At 36.3% G+C, this 21329-nt stretch overlaps 3 protein-coding genes across 4 annotated transcripts; 1 reads left to right on the forward strand and 2 right to left on the reverse strand.

Annotated features, from left to right (window-relative positions):
• Nucleotides 1-86: 86 nt before the first annotated feature.
• Nucleotides 87-2782, reverse strand: LOC140960728 (uncharacterized). Its single transcript, XM_073418976.1, has 5 exons — nucleotides 2603-2782; nucleotides 1062-1379; nucleotides 901-983; nucleotides 720-801; nucleotides 87-323 (listed from the first exon to the last, which is right to left on the reverse strand). Exons 1-5 carry the CDS (start codon nucleotides 2642-2644, stop codon nucleotides 270-272), a joined length of 579 nt encoding a protein of 192 aa, XP_073275077.1. The 5' UTR covers nucleotides 2645-2782; the 3' UTR covers nucleotides 87-269.
• Nucleotides 2783-10281: 7499 nt separating this feature from the next.
• Nucleotides 10282-12960, forward strand: LOC140961779 (VQ motif-containing protein 9). 2 transcript variants are annotated; one of them, XM_073420473.1, is made up of 2 exons: nucleotides 10282-11508; nucleotides 12114-12960. In XM_073420473.1, the coding sequence occupies exon 1, from the start codon at nucleotides 10479-10481 to the stop codon at nucleotides 11481-11483; it is 1005 nt and encodes a 334-aa protein (XP_073276574.1). In that variant the 5' UTR covers nucleotides 10282-10478; the 3' UTR covers nucleotides 11484-11508; nucleotides 12114-12960. The 2 variants fall into 2 exon arrangements, with proteins under 2 accessions (XP_073276574.1, XP_073276573.1); XM_073420472.1 differs by lacking the exon at nucleotides 12114-12960 and adding an exon at nucleotides 11843-12067.
• A 2174-nt stretch (nucleotides 12961-15134) lies between these two features.
• On the reverse strand, nucleotides 15135-19582 carry LOC140962038 (xylulose kinase 2-like). The gene is made up of 11 exons (XM_073420881.1): nucleotides 19370-19582; nucleotides 18461-19115; nucleotides 18259-18347; nucleotides 17902-17966; nucleotides 16961-17016; nucleotides 16763-16883; nucleotides 16602-16676; nucleotides 16466-16519; nucleotides 16147-16241; nucleotides 15888-16062; nucleotides 15135-15543 (listed from the first exon to the last, which is right to left on the reverse strand). Exons 1-11 carry the CDS (start codon nucleotides 19426-19428, stop codon nucleotides 15311-15313), a joined length of 1677 nt encoding a protein of 558 aa, XP_073276982.1. The 5' UTR covers nucleotides 19429-19582; the 3' UTR covers nucleotides 15135-15310.
• Nucleotides 19583-21329: the final 1747 nt, after the last annotated feature.

Raw genomic sequence — 21329 nt, forward strand, 5'->3', positions numbered from 1 at the left:
AACATCATGAAGTGTATCGCCAAGGATTTTATATAAATAATTATACATAATTATAATATAACTAAAATTGAACAAAAGGCAATGCATAAAAGGACGAAATATTATCTCTAAATTTGCAAGAGAAAAATCTGGTTTATAGGGATGCCGCGATACAGTTTGTGCTTGAATTGCTCCAAAAAGACAAGCCACAATATTTATTTTTAGCTGCTTCAAAGAAAAAACTCTATGTGAAAGAAAGCATTCGTAGGAACGTAATGAGCGGGCACTATTTACAGAGGACCTGGAAAAGTGCCATTTTCCCTTTGCTCATTCCATCTATCAATCTGCAACCAAAATGACCCAACTAAGCTTACGGCTTAACATCATGAAATATCGTCTCACATGGTGCCTCAAAGCAGTTTAAAGCTAAAGAAAGGAACAAACAATGGAGCAATTTGGCAGAAATTTACCCAAGTGGCTAAGAAAACCCGAATTTTGCTACCCTTTAACGTGAAACTAATTTTCACAAGGTCATTTCTCATAATAAATAATCGAGGGATGTATTTGTTTGAAATCATCTTCCTACTTTGGCAAACACCCCAGTAGTCCCTCTGCTCCCAATTCCCATCCTTTTATTAGCTCAGATTAGATATTTGATAAAGGCATCGTCGTCAACATTCAGGTGGGAGAAATAAAATCAATTCTGTTTGCAAGCACTTTGAGATAGATGATAAACGTACCCATTCACCGGGACAAAGGGAGCGATAATATTTGGCAAACTTGTCGCACTCTGGAGCACCTTCACCTTTAGCAGCAACACACCTGGCATGTAAAACAATTGAGATTACGCACCATTGTGCAGAAAAGGCTTGTGAATTATCACAATCACAATTGAAGAAGAAGGTAGCAACAAACTTTCACCTATGATACTCAACATATCTAGTGAAGCAGTGCCTGGTTTGATTTGTTGTCGGGAAACGAAAGTCTGCTGGTGCAGTCTCAATCTGCAAGTCCAAGTGAAAAATGAGAAGAGAGATATGGGTGAACCAATACACAGAAGCTTGAGGTCACTTGAGCCGTACCTTGATCTCTGGAGTCTCTTCGGCTTCTTGATCAACCGAGTTCTCAGATTCGGGACTGTCATTGCTTTCTTCACTGGCCGCATTGGCATCATCAGTAGTTTCACTCGCAGGACTGGATTCCGTACTTTCTCCTGCAGAGGCTTCACCACCCTCTTCAGCAGCAGCAGGAGAGTCTTCAGTATCGACAACAGCCGGGGCTTCCTCATTTTTCTGAACAGTTTCCTCAGCAGGAGCTTCTATCATATGATTAACCTCAGATCCTCCTCCAGCTTTTGCAGCCATTTCTGGTTTATGTTCTTTCTCCTTCAATAAATATTGCTATGGTCCAAAGAATCAGATAGAGTACGACATTATAGATTAAGGTATAACCCATACAATGAAAGAAGAATAAAGCATCTCCAGGGTTTACCATATTTAGTTTAGATAGTTTACTATTTTCTCATCATTAACATTTGCATTTAACACCAGCATCCACAAACAACAAGATTATTCAATATTCACAAATGAGGTAGAAAAAACCCCAAACTATATCAATGACATGCCTTTAAGTCAAAAAACAAGTGCCTAAAGAAATAAGGCTACAGGAGTGATGAACAAAACTTCAGGAAATTCTGCTAGGTTCCACACTGTGGTAGCATTTCATAATCAATATCAACTCCAAGAGCAAGTCAGAAGCCAGCTATCAGGCAGCGATGTGAAATTCTTAACTGACTGCATCACTTTGCTTAATTCTGAATTCTCACACATTTGTTGCCGCCAATTATTTATTTACAACCTCGTTCTTCATGTTTTGCTTTCTCAACACCATTTCAGTAAATTAATTTAATTAAATTCCACCCTTTCCCGGATGGGCCTCGCATAATTTGCAAAATTCAGCGGCAAGTTGCAATAGGATCCCCATTAGTATTTACTTTTACCAAAAACCCAAAAGTCCTCGGATTTTAGAACTAAAGCTAACAAAAAACAAAGGGCTTTTGCCCAAATTGCATTTCTAAAACCACTAGATTGTAAGAAAAAAGTGTACTTTTGTATTCACACCCCCTATATACTTGAAAAGTATTTGGCACTTAGGTGCAAAAAAACCTAAGAAAAAAAGATCGAGTGGTTTAATCATACTGTGTTCGGAATTTGAATGAGACGAGCAAATACCGCCATTATTCATAAACAAAATTTCGTTCCCATTTTTGCATCCAGTGAAGGTCGAGATCGAGATTTTTCACCAAATGGACTTAATTAATCTACTTAAACACGTGAAATTCGAATCTTTTCCAGTATCGTCAACAGCCACTCAGCTCGCCTAAGCTGATCGCCCATGCCCCAATTCGATCACGTTTCCCCTCCAACCAAACCATCCCATCACTGAAAAAAATACCTAAAAACCTAATAAATCTTGGAAACAACAGGATCTAGCTTAAATCGAAACTCAGAGCTAGTATATAAATTTCAATGTACATAGCTAAATTCCGAAACACAAAATAAAAACACGATAAAAATATACAAAAAAGTACATAAAATAAGAAAAATGGAGAGCAAGGAACCACCTTAGCCAAAGATTGGGGACTAGAGGCATCAGCTTCGGCCATTGATATTACGGCGGCGGAGAATCGGTGGTCTGTTAAGCTTCGTTCCCGGAGGCCCAAGACAGAGTGGAAATTGAAGAGATTGGGCTCAAATGGATAGGGCCCGGCTACAAAGGAACGATTTTAATTCACAAAATTATTCCTATTTTATTAATGAGTTGGTCTTCCGAACAAACTAGAGTTTTATATACGTGCGACATATCAATTTGATTTATAATTATCATAAAAAATAATATTTTAAAACAATAAATTATTTTTTTTCTAAATGGATTATTTGAAAATTCATCTGACAAAATCAATCATGAGATGACTTAACAGAAGTTTTCGTATCGAAGATTCGTCTCAAAAGAATAAAACTTTGGATTTTATTAACATGTTTGAAAATGGTGAGAAATTTATGGACTCAAGAAAATAGTATTTTGTAGAATAATATACCCTATATTATTAAGTAAATTTTTTACATAATAATTATACTTGGCCTTTTATTATTATGTTGGTCCCACTTGCGGTAATTTGAGATAATAAAACCCGTNACTATATCAATGACATGCCTTTAAGTCAAAAAACAAGTGCCTAAAGAAATAAGGCTACAGGAGTGATGAACAAAACTTCAGGAAATTCTGCTAGGTTCCACACTGTGGTAGCATTTCATAATCAATATCAACTCCAAGAGCAAGTCAGAAGCCAGCTATCAGGCAGCGATGTGAAATTCTTAACTGACTGCATCACTTTGCTTAATTCTGAATTCTCACACATTTGTTGCCGCCAATTATTTATTTACAACCTCGTTCTTCATGTTTTGCTTTCTCAACACCATTTCAGTAAATTAATTTAATTAAATTCCACCCTTTCCCGGATGGGCCTCGCATAATTTGCAAAATTCAGCGGCAAGTTGCAATAGGATCCCCATTAGTATTTACTTTTACCAAAAACCCAAAAGTCCTCGGATTTTAGAACTAAAGCTAACAAAAAACAAAGGGCTTTTGCCCAAATTGCATTTCTAAAACCACTAGATTGTAAGAAAAAAGTGTACTTTTGTATTCACACCCCCTATATACTTGAAAAGTATTTGGCACTTAGGTGCAAAAAAACCTAAGAAAAAAAGATCGAGTGGTTTAATCATACTGTGTTCGGAATTTGAATGAGACGAGCAAATACCGCCATTATTCATAAACAAAATTTCGTTCCCATTTTTGCATCCAGTGAAGGTCGAGATCGAGATTTTTCACCAAATGGACTTAATTAATCTACTTAAACACGTGAAATTCGAATCTTTTCCAGTATCGTCAACAGCCACTCAGCTCGCCTAAGCTGATCGCCCATGCCCCAATTCGATCACGTTTCCCCTCCAACCAAACCATCCCATCACTGAAAAAAATACCTAAAAACCTAATAAATCTTGGAAACAACAGGATCTAGCTTAAATCGAAACTCAGAGCTAGTATATAAATTTCAATGTACATAGCTAAATTCCGAAACACAAAATAAAAACACGATAAAAATATACAAAAAAGTACATAAAATAAGAAAAATGGAGAGCAAGGAACCACCTTAGCCAAAGATTGGGGACTAGAGGCATCAGCTTCGGCCATTGATATTACGGCGGCGGAGAATCGGTGGTCTGTTAAGCTTCGTTCCCGGAGGCCCAAGACAGAGTGGAAATTGAAGAGATTGGGCTCAAATGGATAGGGCCCGGCTACAAAGGAACGATTTTAATTCACAAAATTATTCCTATTTTATTAATGAGTTGGTCTTCCGAACAAACTAGAGTTTTATATACGTGCGACATATCAATTTGATTTATAATTATCATAAAAAATAATATTTTAAAACAATAAATTATTTTTTTTCTAAATGGATTATTTGAAAATTCATCTGACAAAATCAATCATGAGATGACTTAACAGAAGTTTTCGTATCGAAGATTCGTCTCAAAAGAATAAAACTTTGGATTTTATTAACATGTTTGAAAATGGTGAGAAATTTATGGACTCAAGAAAATAGTATTTTGTAGAATAATATACCCTATATTATTAAGTAAATTTTTTACATAATAATTATACTTGGCCTTTTATTATTATGTTGGTCCCACTTGCGGTAATTTGAGATAATAAAACCCGTAAATAAAGAATAAACTGGACACCGAGATTTACGTGGAAAACCCCTAAAAATTATTAGGGTAAAAACCACGGGCAAGATGAAAAGAATTTCCACTATAATATTTTGTGGTGTACAACTCACTCACTGTGTTTTCAAAGAGAACACACACTCTCTTAATACAGGAGAACAAACACCTCACAAATATTATAGAATATTATAAGATGAGAGAAAACTCGAACAAAAGATTGAGAATGGGATGCATTGAAATGCCGAATGATGCTTCTATTTATAGATGCATCATTCAGTGTGAACCTTCGTCCGCCATTTCAGAAAATCAGTTGCCGTGTTCTAATTTTCTTCAAAGAAGGCTGCCCCAACTGAATTGTATTTGTCTGCCCACTTTCTTATGCCCAATTTCTTTGACTCCCGACATGCATTTAATGCACTCACAATTGCCAACATTTCTCCCACTTGGAGATTTGATTGAGAATCAAACACATCTCCACACATCCTTTCAATCTTGTCATTACCTGCTGTTTACGTTTCTGCTAGGCCACTTGAGGATCTACACCACTCGAACTTATCAGTGTTCACCGGCTTGGTCAAAAAATCAGCTATGTTATCATTCGTATGGATCTTCTGCATATCCACGCTTCCTTCTTCAACTACTTCCAGCACAAAGTGAAATTGAACTCCAATGTGTTTCGTCCTGGAATGAAAGGCTGGATTTCTTGCGATGTGCAAGGCACTCTTACTGTCACAAAACAAAGAAACATTTTCTTGTTTGTGCCTGATCTCCTCCAATAACCTTTTAATCCATATTGCCTCCTTACAAGCTTGAGTAGCTGCCATATATTCTGCCTCTGTTGTAGATAACGCCACAACTGTCTGCAGTTTTGAAACCCAGCTTACTGCTCCCCCTGCAAGTGTAAACACATAACCAGTAGTAGATTTCCTCTTATCAGAATCACCTGCATAATCTGAATCGACATAGCCTCTGAGTGTAAAATCTGATCCTCCATAACATAATGCAGCATTCGAGGTACCCTTAATGTATCTAAGGATCCTCTTAACAGTGCTCCAATGCTCTCTTCCAGGATTCACCATATACCGACTAACAGCTCCCACTGCTTGAGCAATGTCCGGTCTTGTACAGATCATGGCGAATATCAAACTTCCCACTGCTGATGCATATGGTACTCGAGACATCTCAATCCTCTCTGCTTCACTGCTAGGACACATCTCGGAGGATAACTTGAAGTTAACAGAAAGAGGAGTCGATATTGGCTTACTATCTTGCATGTTGAAGCGTTGCAAGATTTTCTTCAAAAAATTTTTCTGGGAAAACCAAATCTTTCTGTTACTTCTGTCTCGGTGAACTTGCATCCCTAGAATCTTGTTTGCTAGTCCCAAGTCCTTCATATCAAATTCCCTAGCCAACTGTGCCTTCAATCCTTGGACCTGATCTTTGTTGGGGCCTGCTACCAACATGTCGTCCACATACAACAGCAAAATGATCTAATCATCACCAGACCTCTTGAAATACGTACAAGGGTCTGCACTTAGTCTGTTGTATCCAAGGCTCATGATATAGGAATCAAATCTCTTGTACCAACACCTCGACTCCTGTTTGAGACAGTACAAAGATTTGTTCAACCTGCAAACTAAGTTCTCTTTGCCTTTTTCCGCAAAACCTTCTGGCTGGAACATATAGATTTCTTCTTCAAGGTCTCCATGAAGAAACGCCGTTTTCACATCTAGCTGTTCTAGATGTAGGTCAAACACTGCACACAATGCCAACACTACTCTGACTGTTGTAAGCCGAACCACAGGAGAAAATATCTCATTGAAGTCAATTCCTTCTTTTTAAGCATACCCTTTTACCACCAATCTAGTACGATACCGCTCCACTTGATTATTGCCATCACGCTTGATCTTATAGACCCATCTGTTTCCAATGGCTTTCTTTCCTCGTGGTAGTGTAACAAGATCCCAAGTTTTATTTCTGTCTAATGCCTCCAACTCTTCTTGCATTGCTATCATCCACAAAGATACATCCGAGCTTTGAGTAGCCTCATGGAAACTCGATGGCTCACCATCCTCTGATAATAAACAATATGCAATATTGCTTTCAGTGACATAATCTGAAAGCCAACCTGGTGGTCTTCTGTCTCGAGTTGACTGCCTCACATTGAAAACTTCAGACTCAACTTGTTCTTGTTCTTCGTGCTCTGGTACTGCTTCACAAGAAACTTGACCTTCGTCCGTCTTATTTTCCACATGAAATATAGTAGTTTCTGAATTTGGTGTGTCTTTGTCTCCCTTTACTTTATCTTCTTCGAAGATAACATCCCTGCTGATGACAAGCTTGTGAACAGTAGGATCCCACAAGCGAAACCCCTTTACTCCATCAGCATAACCCAAGAAGATACATTTTATGGATTTTGAATCCAACTTCGATCTTTCTTGTTCATTGTATAGAACGTACACTGGACTTCCAAATGTATGCAAATGAGAATAATCTGTCGGCTTCCCACTCCACATCTCCATCGGAGTCTTCAGATCAATCGCCACTGAAGGAGAACGATTGATAATATAACAAGAAGTTTTGACTGCTTCTGCCCAAAATGACATTTTTAGACCCGCAGTCCTCAACATAGCTCTTGTTCTGTCCAACAAGGTCCTGTTCATCCGCTCCGCCACTCCATTTTGTTGAGGTGTGTAAGCCGTCGTGAATTGTCTTTTGATGCCCTCATGTTGACAATATGCATCAAATTCGTCACTAGTATATTCTCCTCCATTGTCAGTCCTCAGACACTTGATTTTCTTCTCAGAATCAAGTTCAACCCGCGCTTTGAAATCTTTGAAGATCTGGAAAACATCTGATTTCTTCTTGATTGGATACACCCAACATCTCCTAGAGAAATCATCAATAAACGAGACAAAGTATCTCGCTCCTCCTAGGGATACAACCGGTGCTTGCCAAACATCCGAATGAATCAGTTCCAATATACTTTTGCTCCTGGCAGTAGAAGTGCCAAACTTTAATCTGTGTTGTTTACTGGTAAAACAATGCTCACAAAAGGGTAGTGACACTTTTGTAAGTCCCGGCAACAGCTTCCGTTGTGAGAGAATTTTCAACCCCCGTTCTGACATATGCCCGAGCTTTCTATGCCATATAACTGTTAATTCTTCTCCTGAACCATTTGATGCAACAGCTAGTTCTGCCTCTTTGTGTGTTTCTCCCAAAAGTACATACAGATTTGCAGCAACTTTTTCTGCCTTCATAACCACAAGCGCGCCTTTCACAATTTTCATGATCTCATTCTCGATACGAGTTTTGCACCCAATGTCATCCAATTGCCCCAAGGACAAAAGATTTTTCGTCAGTCCTTTCACATGTCGTACCTCCTGTATGGTGCGAATGGTGCCATCAAATATTTTAATTTTGATAGTACCGACCCCAGCGATTTCCAAGACATGATCATTTTCCATGAATACAGATCCTCCTGAGATTGGTTCATAATGGTCAAACCATTTTCTCCGAGACGTCATGTGCCACGTCGCTCCTGAATCCATAATCCATGTGTTACAAAATTTGTGTCTGCCTTCTGCAACTGTTGCTGCTTCGCTGAATAATATTTCACCACTGCCTGAAGTACTGACCACATTTCCTTGAGAACTCTTCTCGATACTCGTACACTCTTTCTTGAAGTGCCCTTTACCGCCACATTTAAAGCAGTAAATATTTTTCTTCTTACTTCTCGACTTTGATCTACCTCGTCTTTGGCTCCCACTGGAGTCACGGTCCATAAATCTTCCTCTTATCATCGGTAAAGCCTCTGCCTGCTTCGATGTTACCAACCTATCTTCCTTATTCTTGCGCCGGCTTTCTTCTCCGAGAACCGCAGTTAAGACATCATCGAATCTTAGAAAGCCCATAAGAATATTGTTGGTTATGTTGATGATAAGTTGATCATATGAATCTGGTAGACTTTGAAGTAGAAGCTCCGCACGTTCATTTTCCCCTATTTTATGCCCCATGGAAGTGAGTTGGGCAAATAGAGTATTCAGTGTGTTGATATGGTCAGTCATCGATGAAGATTCCGCCATCCGAAGAGTGTAAAGCCTTCTCTTTAAAAAAATCATGTTGTGTAGCGACTTGACCTCGTACATCTTTGTCAGAGTATCAGAGATAATTTTTGCTGTTTTTATCTCAGAGATACTTGACAATACTTCGTCTGCTATAGCCAAGTGTAAATTGGCAACAGCGTTGTCATTCATCTCATTCCACTTTCCATCATCCGTAATCTCCACCGGTCTATCTCCAATAGCCGCCAAGCAATTCTCCTTTCTTAAGATTGCTTGTATCTTTATTTTCCACAGCATAAAATTACTTCCGTTGAACTTTGCTATCTCGTAAATGCCCGCCATTATGTCTACAACAATTTTAGTAGACTGGACAAAATTATCCCGTCTTAAATAAAAAATCTCAAAAAATCTTTTCTGATGTGGAAGATGAGTCTAGGCTGCAACCACAGAGCATACTCAGAATTTTAAGAAATTTTAAACCAAGGCTCTGATACTACTTGTTGGTCCCATTTGCGGTAATTTGAGATAATAAAACCCGTAAATAAAGAATAAACTGGACACCGAGATTTACGCGAAAAATCCCTAAAAATTATTATGGTAAAAACCACGGGAAAGATGAAAAGAATTTCCACTATAATATTTTGTGGTGTACAACTCACTCACTGTGTTTCCAAAGAGAACACACACTCTCTTAATACAGGAGAACAAACACCTCACAAATATTATAGAATATTATAAGATGAGAGAAAACTCGAAGAAGGGATTGAGAATGAGATGCATTGAAATGCCGAATGATGTCTCTATTTATAGATGCATCATTCAGTGTGAACCTTCGTCCGCCATTTCAGAAAATCAGCTGCCGTGTTCTAATTTTCTTCCAAGAAGGCTACCCCAACTGCATTGTATTTGTCTGCCCACTTTCTTCTGCTCAATTTCTTTGACTCCCGACATGCATTTAATGCACTCATAATTGCCAACATATTATTATTTTTATATAGACAATCAACTTCAGTTATTGGTATAATATTCTAAATAAAGCTTAAATGGATTACATTGTACTTCGTACATACTAAAAATATCACATGTATATTTTTCAGAAAGAAACTCGGATAATAAAAATAGGAAGAAGTTGACAATATATTTTATATTTCATACAATATATTTCATATATAAAATAAAATATATATGGAATATAAATGAATTACAAATATTATTGGTTTCAAGAAAAGAATTCATCGACGTATGTGGACTCGTTCTAGGCTATAATTCAAATATTCTAAGTTTTATTATATGTGCAAATAAATAATGTTTTACTATATATATATCACTGGATAAATATAATAAACAATATTAAATAAATAATTAATATTTATATCACATATACATACATATATATATATATATATATCCCTGTATGTGTGTGTGTTTGTGTGTGCGCAAATGACAAATCTATGAGCGATAATGAAAAAGGTGGCATCCCACTTGAAGCGCGCCGTACAATCATTCGAAAAGCCCTAATTCCCAAATCTGAGATGACGTTTCACAACTCTTTTTAAGAGGGAAGAGGTGGACTGGTCAGAGAGATTTATAGTAGATCTTGTGTTGTGGGAGAAGAGATTACGCTGTGTATGTGTATGTCTGAGAAATGGATAAAGGATTTGGTAGTGTGTCATCTTCAAATAGTAGTAATGGCGGCGGCGGCGGCGGAGGAGGAAGCAGCAGCGAAATTTACTTGAAACAAGTGAACAAGAATTCACAGAAGATATCGAAGCCTGTGCGGAAACCTCTATCTGCAGTAGCTGCGGCGGGGCCGATTCTTGAACCCAGTACGCAGCCGCAGTCGCAGCAGCCACCGGTGTATAACATCAACAAGAACGACTTTCGCGACGTCGTTCAGAAGCTCACGGGTTCGCCGTCTCATGAACGTTTTCCTACGCCGCCGCCGGTCTCCCAGCCGAGGCCATCCAGCTCCCGACTACAGAGGATCCGTCCCCCACCTTTGGTCCAAATTGGCAACCGCCCTCCGCAGCTGACCCAGGTGGTTCCTCGTCCTCCTAACGATGCTGATAAACGGGAAGTGGGACAGCCCTTACCGCCGCTGCCGCCTTTTCCGTCTGTGCATCCGGCAGCGGAGTCACCTATTTCTGCCTACATGCGTTTTATCCAGAACTCTTCTATACCGTCTGCTCCGTCGCCTTTGTGGAATGGTGTGGCCGCAACTGGACCTCGTTCCGATTCTCTCCAGCCTCAGAACGAAGTCGGTCAGCGGGGATCACAGCCTATAACGTTATCGCAGCTACAGCCGATAGAATCCCCGGTCTCTACTTACATGCGTTTTCTCCAGAGCTCGGCAAACTCCACGTCCGCTGCTTTGCCACGGTGGAACAGTGTCGGCCCGCCATCGCTTCATCCTCCTTCTCCCCACACACAGCAACAGCCGCCTCCTGTGCCGTCAACTTCTGCTTGGCCATCACATTTTCCAGTGCTTCCTCTCTCTCCGCTGCCATTTGGATGCGTTCCATCGCCTATGTCTCCGTACGCTATGCTCTCTCCGAGTTTGCTGTTTTCACCGACCGGTCAATTTGGGTTGCCACAGTTACCCTTATCACCGACGGTGCCTCTTCCTAGCCCAAGGTGGAAGGGCATGTAAGCTTCTCGCTAAGCTTTTCCCCAAGGTAAGTCATTTTAGCGTTTTTACAGATTTGTATTTCTTTCCCTTTTATTTTATAGTGATGATACTGTAATTTAAATATGTATATGGTTTTGGGAGATTATAGTGAATTATAGTGGAAAAGGAGATGGAGGCGGCTGTTCAATTAGTGTTTGTTTTGTACATATATGGTGGAGACAGTGATCTAAAACCTCAAGTTACTTCTTCACTAGTTCTCATATTTGTTGAATCTATCGTATGTTTTGACAGGGAATTCTAAATCTCTCATGGTGATGTTGATTTATCTTCTGTTGATCTTTTATTTGTTACATCTTTATCCATTTTCAACTTTTGTGCAGATTGTGCATTATGCTTTTCTCAGATGATTTATTCTTGGATATTCGATGGTCAGTTATGGTAGAACGTATTTTGATGTTGATAAACAATAAAAGTTATTCTTCATCGATTAATATAAATATTAAATCCTTGTTAATGTTTCTACGTTTCTTAAATTTTAATGGAACTGCTCTCTCCTTTCTGCAAAGAAGAAAATTGTTGTCTATAGACCAAGAGGTAGCCATCCTTGATTGATGCATTATCCACGAATCTTGAGATAGAAAATGGCTGCAGGTGTAAGCATAAATGGAGTCAGGACTGAAAAGGTATGTCACTAGTAACGTGGTGTTGGTCCCTCTGTGAGACTGTGACCATACACTCCATGTTAGAAAAACAAATCCCTTCAACAGTGGATTGTCTTGAGCGAATTGGGAGCAGATCCTTTTGTTGCCAAGGCACGAAACAAATGATAGTAGTTCATTCATTAACCGATATTCTGTCAAATGTCCTTCAATATCCCCATGTGGCCTTACACATTATCCCTGATAAGATATCCGAACACATCTGGTATAGATGTAGCATTCAATGGAAACAATGAAATAGAGAGCTGTGTGTTGCTTAACATGAAGGAATCTATGGGTAATCTCATTTTCATTGACACGATGTATTTAGATACAATACAGATGACATTCCACCAGAAAAGCACTAAAAGTATGAATGAATTTGTGGTTTCTAAGGATTACTATCTCATGTTGTGACATTCTCGAATTTATATCGAGTTTGGTATGTGCAATAAAGAATGCAACATGGATCAACCTAACCATGTCTGCTAAGAGGAGTGAAGATCAAGAAGAAAGAGCTTCCATTGCTTTGTTCAGCTCTTATATTGGTTGGTGACCTATAGAGCATTGTAAATAAATGAATTTATATAATGACCAAATAATTCATTTGTGGAAAATGAATAGAAATTCATTTGTGGCTGGATATTTTGCTTAATTTGTTTATCACATATAATTTGTGTTCCGTCATTAAATTAGACGAATTAAGTTAAATTAGTAGAATTTTAACAATGCACAGACGTTTCAAGTTCTCTACTTTCCAGAAGTGATGCACCAGGCAGGTGCATATATTATGTTATCAGTTCTCATTTTCCTTCATCTCGCTTATACAATGCCATTTTCCTCCGGGAAATGATCTGCTTGTAGATATACGCAGAGTCATTCTTGTTAGTCTGAGAAACTAGCTGTCGAAGGTAGATTATATGGGCCTTAAGAGCTGTGGTGATTTGGAGAGGTCTGAGGAGATGTGGTAAGTGGTTAGCTGGCTTCTAGACTCTTGCAATGCTGCTACACGGTGCTATAAAGTTAAGGGCAGAGAATGGCTGCGGAGAAACGGATTCGTTGACTGTAATGCATGCAAGGGAAGCTTAAAAAATAATAAGCAGGGACTTGAGCTAGCTGGACTAGGGAATGTTACTCTCTTGTTGAAGACAATTTAAAATCTCTTGCGAGACCGAGTGTTGCATAGAGTTCCATTCAGTTCAAAAGTATTGACCATAGAGTGTGGTTAGGCATTATGAATATGCCATCTACTTCGGTCATTTCTTGAAAATTATCTATACTTGGAAATTTTTAACATTTACTTTGACTGGTTCCATATTACAACTTCCAATTTGCTAATGCTTTTGGCTCAATTATCAAATTGAAATCTTTTTGGGTTTGAGTAATGGTTTGTTTTTCTCCTATTTCCTCCTCTTAAAAAAAGATATAAAAAGTCGATGGAAATGAACATATTTGGGCCACTTGCAATAAAAAGACGAGTCAACTGTAGCCTTTTCTTCTAAGAAAAGGTTGATTTGCTTGATATTTTTCAAGATAAGATAAGGTACAATGTATGCATATTTTGTCCCTTCAGAAAAAATACATGTCAACTTCTTCTCTTTTAACATGATAATTAAAAACACAAGTTTTATTGTAACACCTCTGAAAATGTTAGTGCTTAGAATTAAATTCTATTAGTATTATTTTCAAGAACACGTCTAAATAATAATAATTTAATTATATGAAATGAATTTTATTATGCTACAAGTAAAATTTAATAAATTTATATTAAACACTTAAAACACATAAAATATGTCTAAGATAATATGATTTAAATAAAAACATTTAGGTTTTTTTTTTAATAATAATCATAATAAAAATAATAATAAATAAAAGAGATAGTAAAATAAAATATTGAATAATGAATTTTGATATAATTTAACCTTATTTATCTTGAAATATACTTGGCATGTGTTAAGAGATGGTGCTTTAGTTACGTGCCAACAATAATTTGACACTTGTAGTGTGAGGATGACTCACCCACTTCACTCCCTTATTATAAATAGGTCTCGGTTTTTTTTCTTCCAATTCAATTATGGGCTCTTCTGACATTCGATCTCAAATTTATGGCAAAGTTTTATAAATTACCAATTTATTCATATATTGTACATTTCACATTTTATTGATCATATAGTTATGCATACTTGAATTTATGGAATTATTGATTTTTCGATTAATGTTTGATTGACTGAATGACGGAATGACTGGAGCCTTAGACAGCGGTCAATGTACCAAATTGCTAGTCTATTGGAAAACGTGGATTTGGCCCGAAAAGTGAGTCAAATGAACAACGGGCAACGTGACTTCAATTCGAAAATGTGAGTTCACATTGACTCGTAAATGATCGATTGTACGGATCCTACTTGAGAACGTGGGGAAAATTGTTACACCGAATGTTGGTAAGAGCCTCCTCTTTAGCTCACGATATTCACTTCAGAGCTCTGCGCAGTCACTACATATCACTTGACAAGATATTTTTGTAACGATTACTATTGATACATGTCATCTCTTATCAAATTACAGCACTGATAAGTTACCCTTTGACATTTTATAAATATCTAAGTTCATTTTATTCTCTCACCAAGTCTACAAAGACTTTAATCTCTATATTCTGTCTATTTATTATAAAATTTAAGATACATGATTTCACAACTCCGAATATAAAAAATTATAAAATTTAAAATATAAGCTTAACAAAATCATAAAATTACGTTTGTTTCTGATTCAAAAATGTACTTATAGTACATTCTTCCGTTGGTGTAAGTTAAAAATTGATAATGAAATTACAAGTCAGGACTTACATTTATAAAAACTATTAACAAAATATATGGTTGAACATATTTGTTATTGTTGAAAAAATATTATTATTATTATTATTATTAGTAATAATTTGCTGTTGTTCATAGAAGAATTATTTTAAGTATCACCATTCCTATTGCTGCTATTTACAAATCAAATTTATTGCAAAAAACAGCGAAAAGCTGAAATTCACAAAAAATTCCAAGAAAATAAACAAGGAAAAAACCTGACTGCCTAAGAACAACTACCACCAACACCACCAGTAATTCGCTGCACAACTCATATCTCCATTCAAATTGCGACCCTTCGAGTTCACAATCGTCCCAGTTTCTTGACAAGATTATTCTCAATCTCCATTCTCCTCTTCATCAACAAAGCATACTTAGTAACAAGCTTTTGACATCCAGACGAAGCCGCAAGCTTGCAGTTTAGAGACGTCTGTTCCAATTTGTCCATGTACATGCTAGATATAGGCACAAAACCGCCCTTCTTGTTGCACAGCCAACCATGAGCAGCTCTCAGTGCAGCCCCCATAGAAGCCGAGTCTGTAAAACCAAATATATGAAATTTTCACCAAAAAGAGGTCTAAGATGAAGAACATATTGCACAATTTTTTTTTCACGAAATTCTGTGGAAATGTGAATGCTTCATTTCTGATTCACATTCAACTCTACGGCAAATATCAAAAAGTACAATATGAAATTCAGATTGATATTATTAAAATATCGAAAAGTATAATACGATAAACAGATTGATATTATAAAAATTATGGACATTTTCACTTACATAAAGAAAAGAGTCATGATTGTGTTGTATGATATAAGAGATTACTATAGTTTTAATTCCCCAAGAAGAGATCCAAAGGCGATGGAAAGAAAATATGGCTTGCCTGAGCTTTGAATTGTATGTACATTGCACTCAAAAATCGAAGATATTAATGTGAGAATGCATTTGTTTGCTGATGCTCCGCCCGTAGCAATTATACGGTTGGGAGGTGAAGGGAGCCCGAATCTTTCAGCATGAGCTCTCATTGAGAGTAACTGGCCCTCCACTAATGCTCGGACCTGCTAGAACATTGTTTAAGTGAGTACATATGGGGTCATATAATCATATATGCATATTGCATTCTGAAGGTGAGGTACACAAACCTCAGAAGCAGGGTCAAATGCGTCAACTTCGTGTTCTTTTACTCCATCCACCGAGTCTTCATTAAAATTTTCGAGAACATATCGATGGAATCCAACTGCAATCATAGCAAGCACGTCATATATTTGCTTATTTCAAACTGTAGACAAGTTAAGACTACAATGTATATAGTCAAGTTTGAATATTGTTTTACAAATTTGATCTTTATTTTTTATCCAATAAATAAGTGGCAATAACGGAAATAATAAACAATATATTTTACCAAGAACATTGATTCCAGAACATGAAAGCAGTTATTTACAATTTTTGTAGCATATTAACCTGGGAGTGGAGGAAGAATTTCATGTTCCTTGTAATAAAAGCCTATCTTGCCCCCTGTACCTTAAAACATTGAAACCAGGGCAAAGAAGCATGGGATGATATATCCAAAAGAAACAATTAGAAAAGAAGCACTAACCATTTAGAGGTGGCGTTTCCTGTAAATATGAATTAAAAACATCCCAAGATTTATCTGCACATTGGTTGCGTATAGCTGCCAAGTTTGGAATAATATATTAATAACCTTTCAATGATAAATTATAAAATCCGAATCGTTGCTTTTAACAATTTGTTATGAACCTTCACGGGTCAGAGACCCGTTCTTGTAGCACAGCATCACCATGTAACCGTTTTCATTTACTGGATTAGGAAAGACATGCCCTTCTAAGCATGGCTTGTGCTCGTTAGTAATCCCAAAGACCTATTTTGAATCATCAAATTAGAGTGACATCACATCCAGCGTAAAAGAGAAGGTATAGCAAAAAAAAGATGACTTACGGTGTCACTGGTTCCCAGACTGATAGCTAGATCCCCAGGACTACTAAGAGTTAAACCTAAAACATATAAGCAACTCAGTGAGCATCAACATGAGTTATTATTGCATAGTTTACTAAACTGGCATTAGCATCATGATGAAGGAACTAGATTAAATTTCATAGAATGTTACCATGTACATGACTCAAAACCAACCAAGTAGTGAATGGTCAATGAAATTTGAGTCTGTGATAAACCATTGATTGGATTCAGCTCTAGGCTCGTGTAACACCAAACTATACTGCAATGCCCCATATATATTGGTTTTCAACTGTTTTAGTGTTTTATGAATCGCTGTGCCTTGATGAACTGTATTTTGAGGTAGACCTAAAAGTTCCATATAGGATGGAACGATCATGCCATACAACAAAGCTATACATGCTGTTTTAATCATATAATGCAGGTAGAACCAAAGAATGCAGCAATGGGCAGTTCAGTATTCTCTTCTTTAGATAATTGGGGGCCGAACTTCTCAGGAATAAATGCACAAAAGTTCAAGTTTAATCATTACAAATTACATAAGCTGCATTTGGATCGATGAAATTGAGGTTCATGAATTTAAAATGTGTCATTCAATTCCACCATGTCTGTTTAGCTACAAAAGAAGAGAAGATAATTTAAATTTTGTCTTTCAAATAAAGTGCATTTTTAGGCCATATTTTGGTGAGGATTTGAAATTCCTTCAAACAGCGATCATTTTAACTACATTAAATCCTTTAATTCAAAATCCATTATAAAATCCAAATTCATCGGTCCAAATGGAGCCCCCAAGAGAATTGTAGAAGGCCTGACGTGTCATCCAATCCATATGCGTTAAAAATGGCAAACAGATTACAACGAAGAATTTTCATGAATTCCAACAATTTGGTTATAAGAAAAACACCAGTAAACATGGAAATAGTTACCAGCTAGGCTGTTGGGATTATCACCAGACCAGTGAATGATCAGACAGTTCTTGTCGAATTTATACCTGAAAACATTTTATAACAAGTTCTATTAGAAATCCATCAAATTACACAAACATGGAATCCGTTAACAGTGAAACAACTGTAACCGAGGCCTCAAGAATTTATAATCTCACTCATTGCAGGCCAAAAATGTTTATCATGCTAATCACCACGTCTTGGTCCAAAAATTGTTTTATTAAAGGAAAAACTAGTCCATATTTAGCATTGGTTTACTGCTATTGAATGAGAAATTCAAATATGTAAAACAAAATTTACAATGAAACACCATACACAAAAGATTAAGATGCCACTGACCTCTCCACAAAATAAGGGGCAATTAAACCAGCTACCGCATGTGCAGGAGCTAATTTCCCAAGTTTTTCCTCCAAGCCTGGAGCAGTGGCCTACAGCAAACGTGCATAACATATGAAATCCATTTAGTACAATGAACCTCTACTGAAATAGAAACATTGGCTGGAACAAGAAATCAAAAACCAGTAATGAAGTATAAACAAACCTCCAAAATTAATTTTGACCAAGCCCTCGTTTTGATGTCCATCAAATTCATCCCTGCCCCATCCGTTTGATCAATACAAGCATATTTCCCGATGAAAAGAGATGCCATAAATGAGCTAACTAAAGAGATTCTCTCAGTATTCATATAAGCTTCTGGTTGTGTCTCAAATATTCTCCGAATTTGTGGACCCGTATATCTTTCATAAGCTCGAGAACCAGTGAGCTTTGACAACTCCAGTCCACCACCAACAGATTTCTCGATTTCTTTACATTGATAGGTAGTGCTACTATCCATCCATATAGGTGATTCTTTAACCGAAAATGCATCACCAAAATGATCCACCAACGCCTTCTTTGAGTCCAGTGATGAAAGAATTGAAGAACTCCCATTTTTCCAATACACGCTACCATGTTGCTGTCCACTACCCGAAATGGCAGCAATTTTTCCGAAATTTAATTTCAACTTTTCGAGTCTCTGAAGTATCAAATCCAATGCTTCCACCCACATTATAGTGGGTGAAACAATCCTCCCATTGACAGAAGGATCCCTATAAACACCATCTTTGGTTTTGTAATGGCTTAATTCAGAATCAAAATTAATTATATCATAAGCTACAATATTAAGATTTGCATCCAATACGGTTGCCTTCAATGACCTGCAGGAAAAACGATCATAATTTTTATTAATTTACATAAATTTTCAATCTTGAACCCCGATCACTGAAAAAAGATGAATTCGACAAAAACCCAGAATAATTTAACAGAAATTCAATTGAATAAGCACTACAAATTGTTCTAAAAAGCATCTTCTCATCACACAAAATCTACTATTTGTCGTTATATAATTAAAAAAATATTGATCCCATTGAATATCCGACGAACATCGGTGCAATTTATAATGAAAACTCACTGCGTAGAGCTATCAAATCCAAGAAAATAAGAATCTTTCGGGAGAGAGAAATCCTCCATTAGAGCAAATTCAAGGGAGCTACAGAGCTGGTGGACTTCAAAGATTCAAACCAAAAGGTACAAAAAAGTAAATACTTTGCAGTAAATAAATTTTTACAGATATTTACGAATATAGGGGGTGATGGGTATTAATTTTGGATAAGAATAGATTTGTTCCAAAAGGATAAGAGTCAATCCATTGTTTAAAAACCTAAAATCACGCTTAGAATTTGAGTTGACTAATAATTCAATATCTTGACAATTCAATATTTTTTCAAAAAAATGGTAAAAATAATTTTGGAGTATAATTTTAAATTAAAATATCAAATTTATAAAATCAAATATATATATGGATAAGTTTATCTCTCGTAATATTTGTTAGTTAATTTTGTTTTTGTTCGCTTATTAGTAGTTTTTAATATCTCTATCTTTTTTTTTTGTCCAATTTATCTAAAAATTCAAATTATCTCAGTAAATATTATTGATAAGCCAAATCTTATAGAGATTTTAGGGATTTTAATTTTATAATATTTGTGCTTATCTAGAATTTTATTCCTAATTATGTGCTTATCTTGATTAATTTTATAATGATTGTAGATTTTAATAAAAGAGAAAAAATAGCTAATTTGGGAGATAATATGATTCTACAAGACTTCAAAGGAAATAAAATATCAAAAGAAAGAAAATAAAATATTTTTATGTTTTATTATCTTGAGAAAATTAAAGTTTTGGAAGAAAATCTGTGCAAATATTGATAGAGATGAAGTCTGATCTTTGAAATTAAATCTATACAATCTCATCTACAAGTTTTGAAATTGACTTGGGCTTCAAAGAGTGGAGGATTAAGCCCGTGAAGGATTATAAAAGGCAGCATATGTGTACAGAAAAAGAAGGCGCAAACAGAGAAAAAAATCAGCGCGGAAGTGAACAACAGAGAAGGAAAAACGGAGGAAGAGAAGGAGGCAAATGAGAAACGTACAGAAAAGGAGGCAGAGGATAGAGAAAGAGAATATAATACTACAGTGAATACATCAACGGAGAGGAAGGAAGACAGAGACAAAAACTGGAGGAATTCCTCATCACACGCCACAAATCACTGAGAATTCCTTTCACTCATTCTTTATTTTGTTTTCTTCTATTCACTTAAACATAAATTTTCACTTTTGTTTTGAAGTTATGGAATAATTTTATTTAGACTAAGACCATGATAGGGTCAAACAATACTTTGTTTGATGTTTTGTTTATTTTCAATATATTATTTTTCTTGATTTTAATTATTGATTGATGTTAGTTTAATATTTCTTGTTAATAGCCTGATCAACTATTTACATGTTTGTTGATTAATAACGAATCGGAAGATGATTGGTTAAATATAGCAACAAAGACGTCATCAACACATGGTTAAACTGACTAGAAATAGTATTCGGTTTCAGTGTGCGGTTTTAGGTGAAAACTGAAATTCCACGAATATTTAATGCATTTAGATGTAATTAAATTCAATTAGAAATAATTGGACTGTTAGATTTAAATAGATTTATTAACTCGAGGAATCGTTTAATAAATAAAATTGGGGATTTCACCGTGATTATCAAGAATTAAATAATTAATTGGATTTTAACACGTGTCAACATAGTAGAATTTGGTACCGTTGTGTGTCTTAGTTATTTATTTGAATTTGAATCCCTCCTTGATATTTGAATCTCTCGGTTTTAATTGATATTATTTTATTTAATATTTTAGATTAATAATCGACATATCATCTTTTTATTTATTTTGTCTAGCTTAAGTTAAGTGATAAAAATTCTAGTAATTAAATATTAGTCTCTGTGGGATCGATACTTGGACTCATCATCCATTTACTATAACTTGACCTAGTCCGCTTTCTAGATTTATTCCCAACCGAAATCGTCGGTCAATTATAT

The sequence above is a fragment of the Primulina huaijiensis genome, chromosome 16, assembly GCF_012295235.1.
Source record: "Primulina huaijiensis isolate GDHJ02 chromosome 16, ASM1229523v2, whole genome shotgun sequence".
Classification (NCBI taxonomy): Eukaryota; Viridiplantae; Streptophyta; class Magnoliopsida; order Lamiales; family Gesneriaceae; genus Primulina; species Primulina huaijiensis.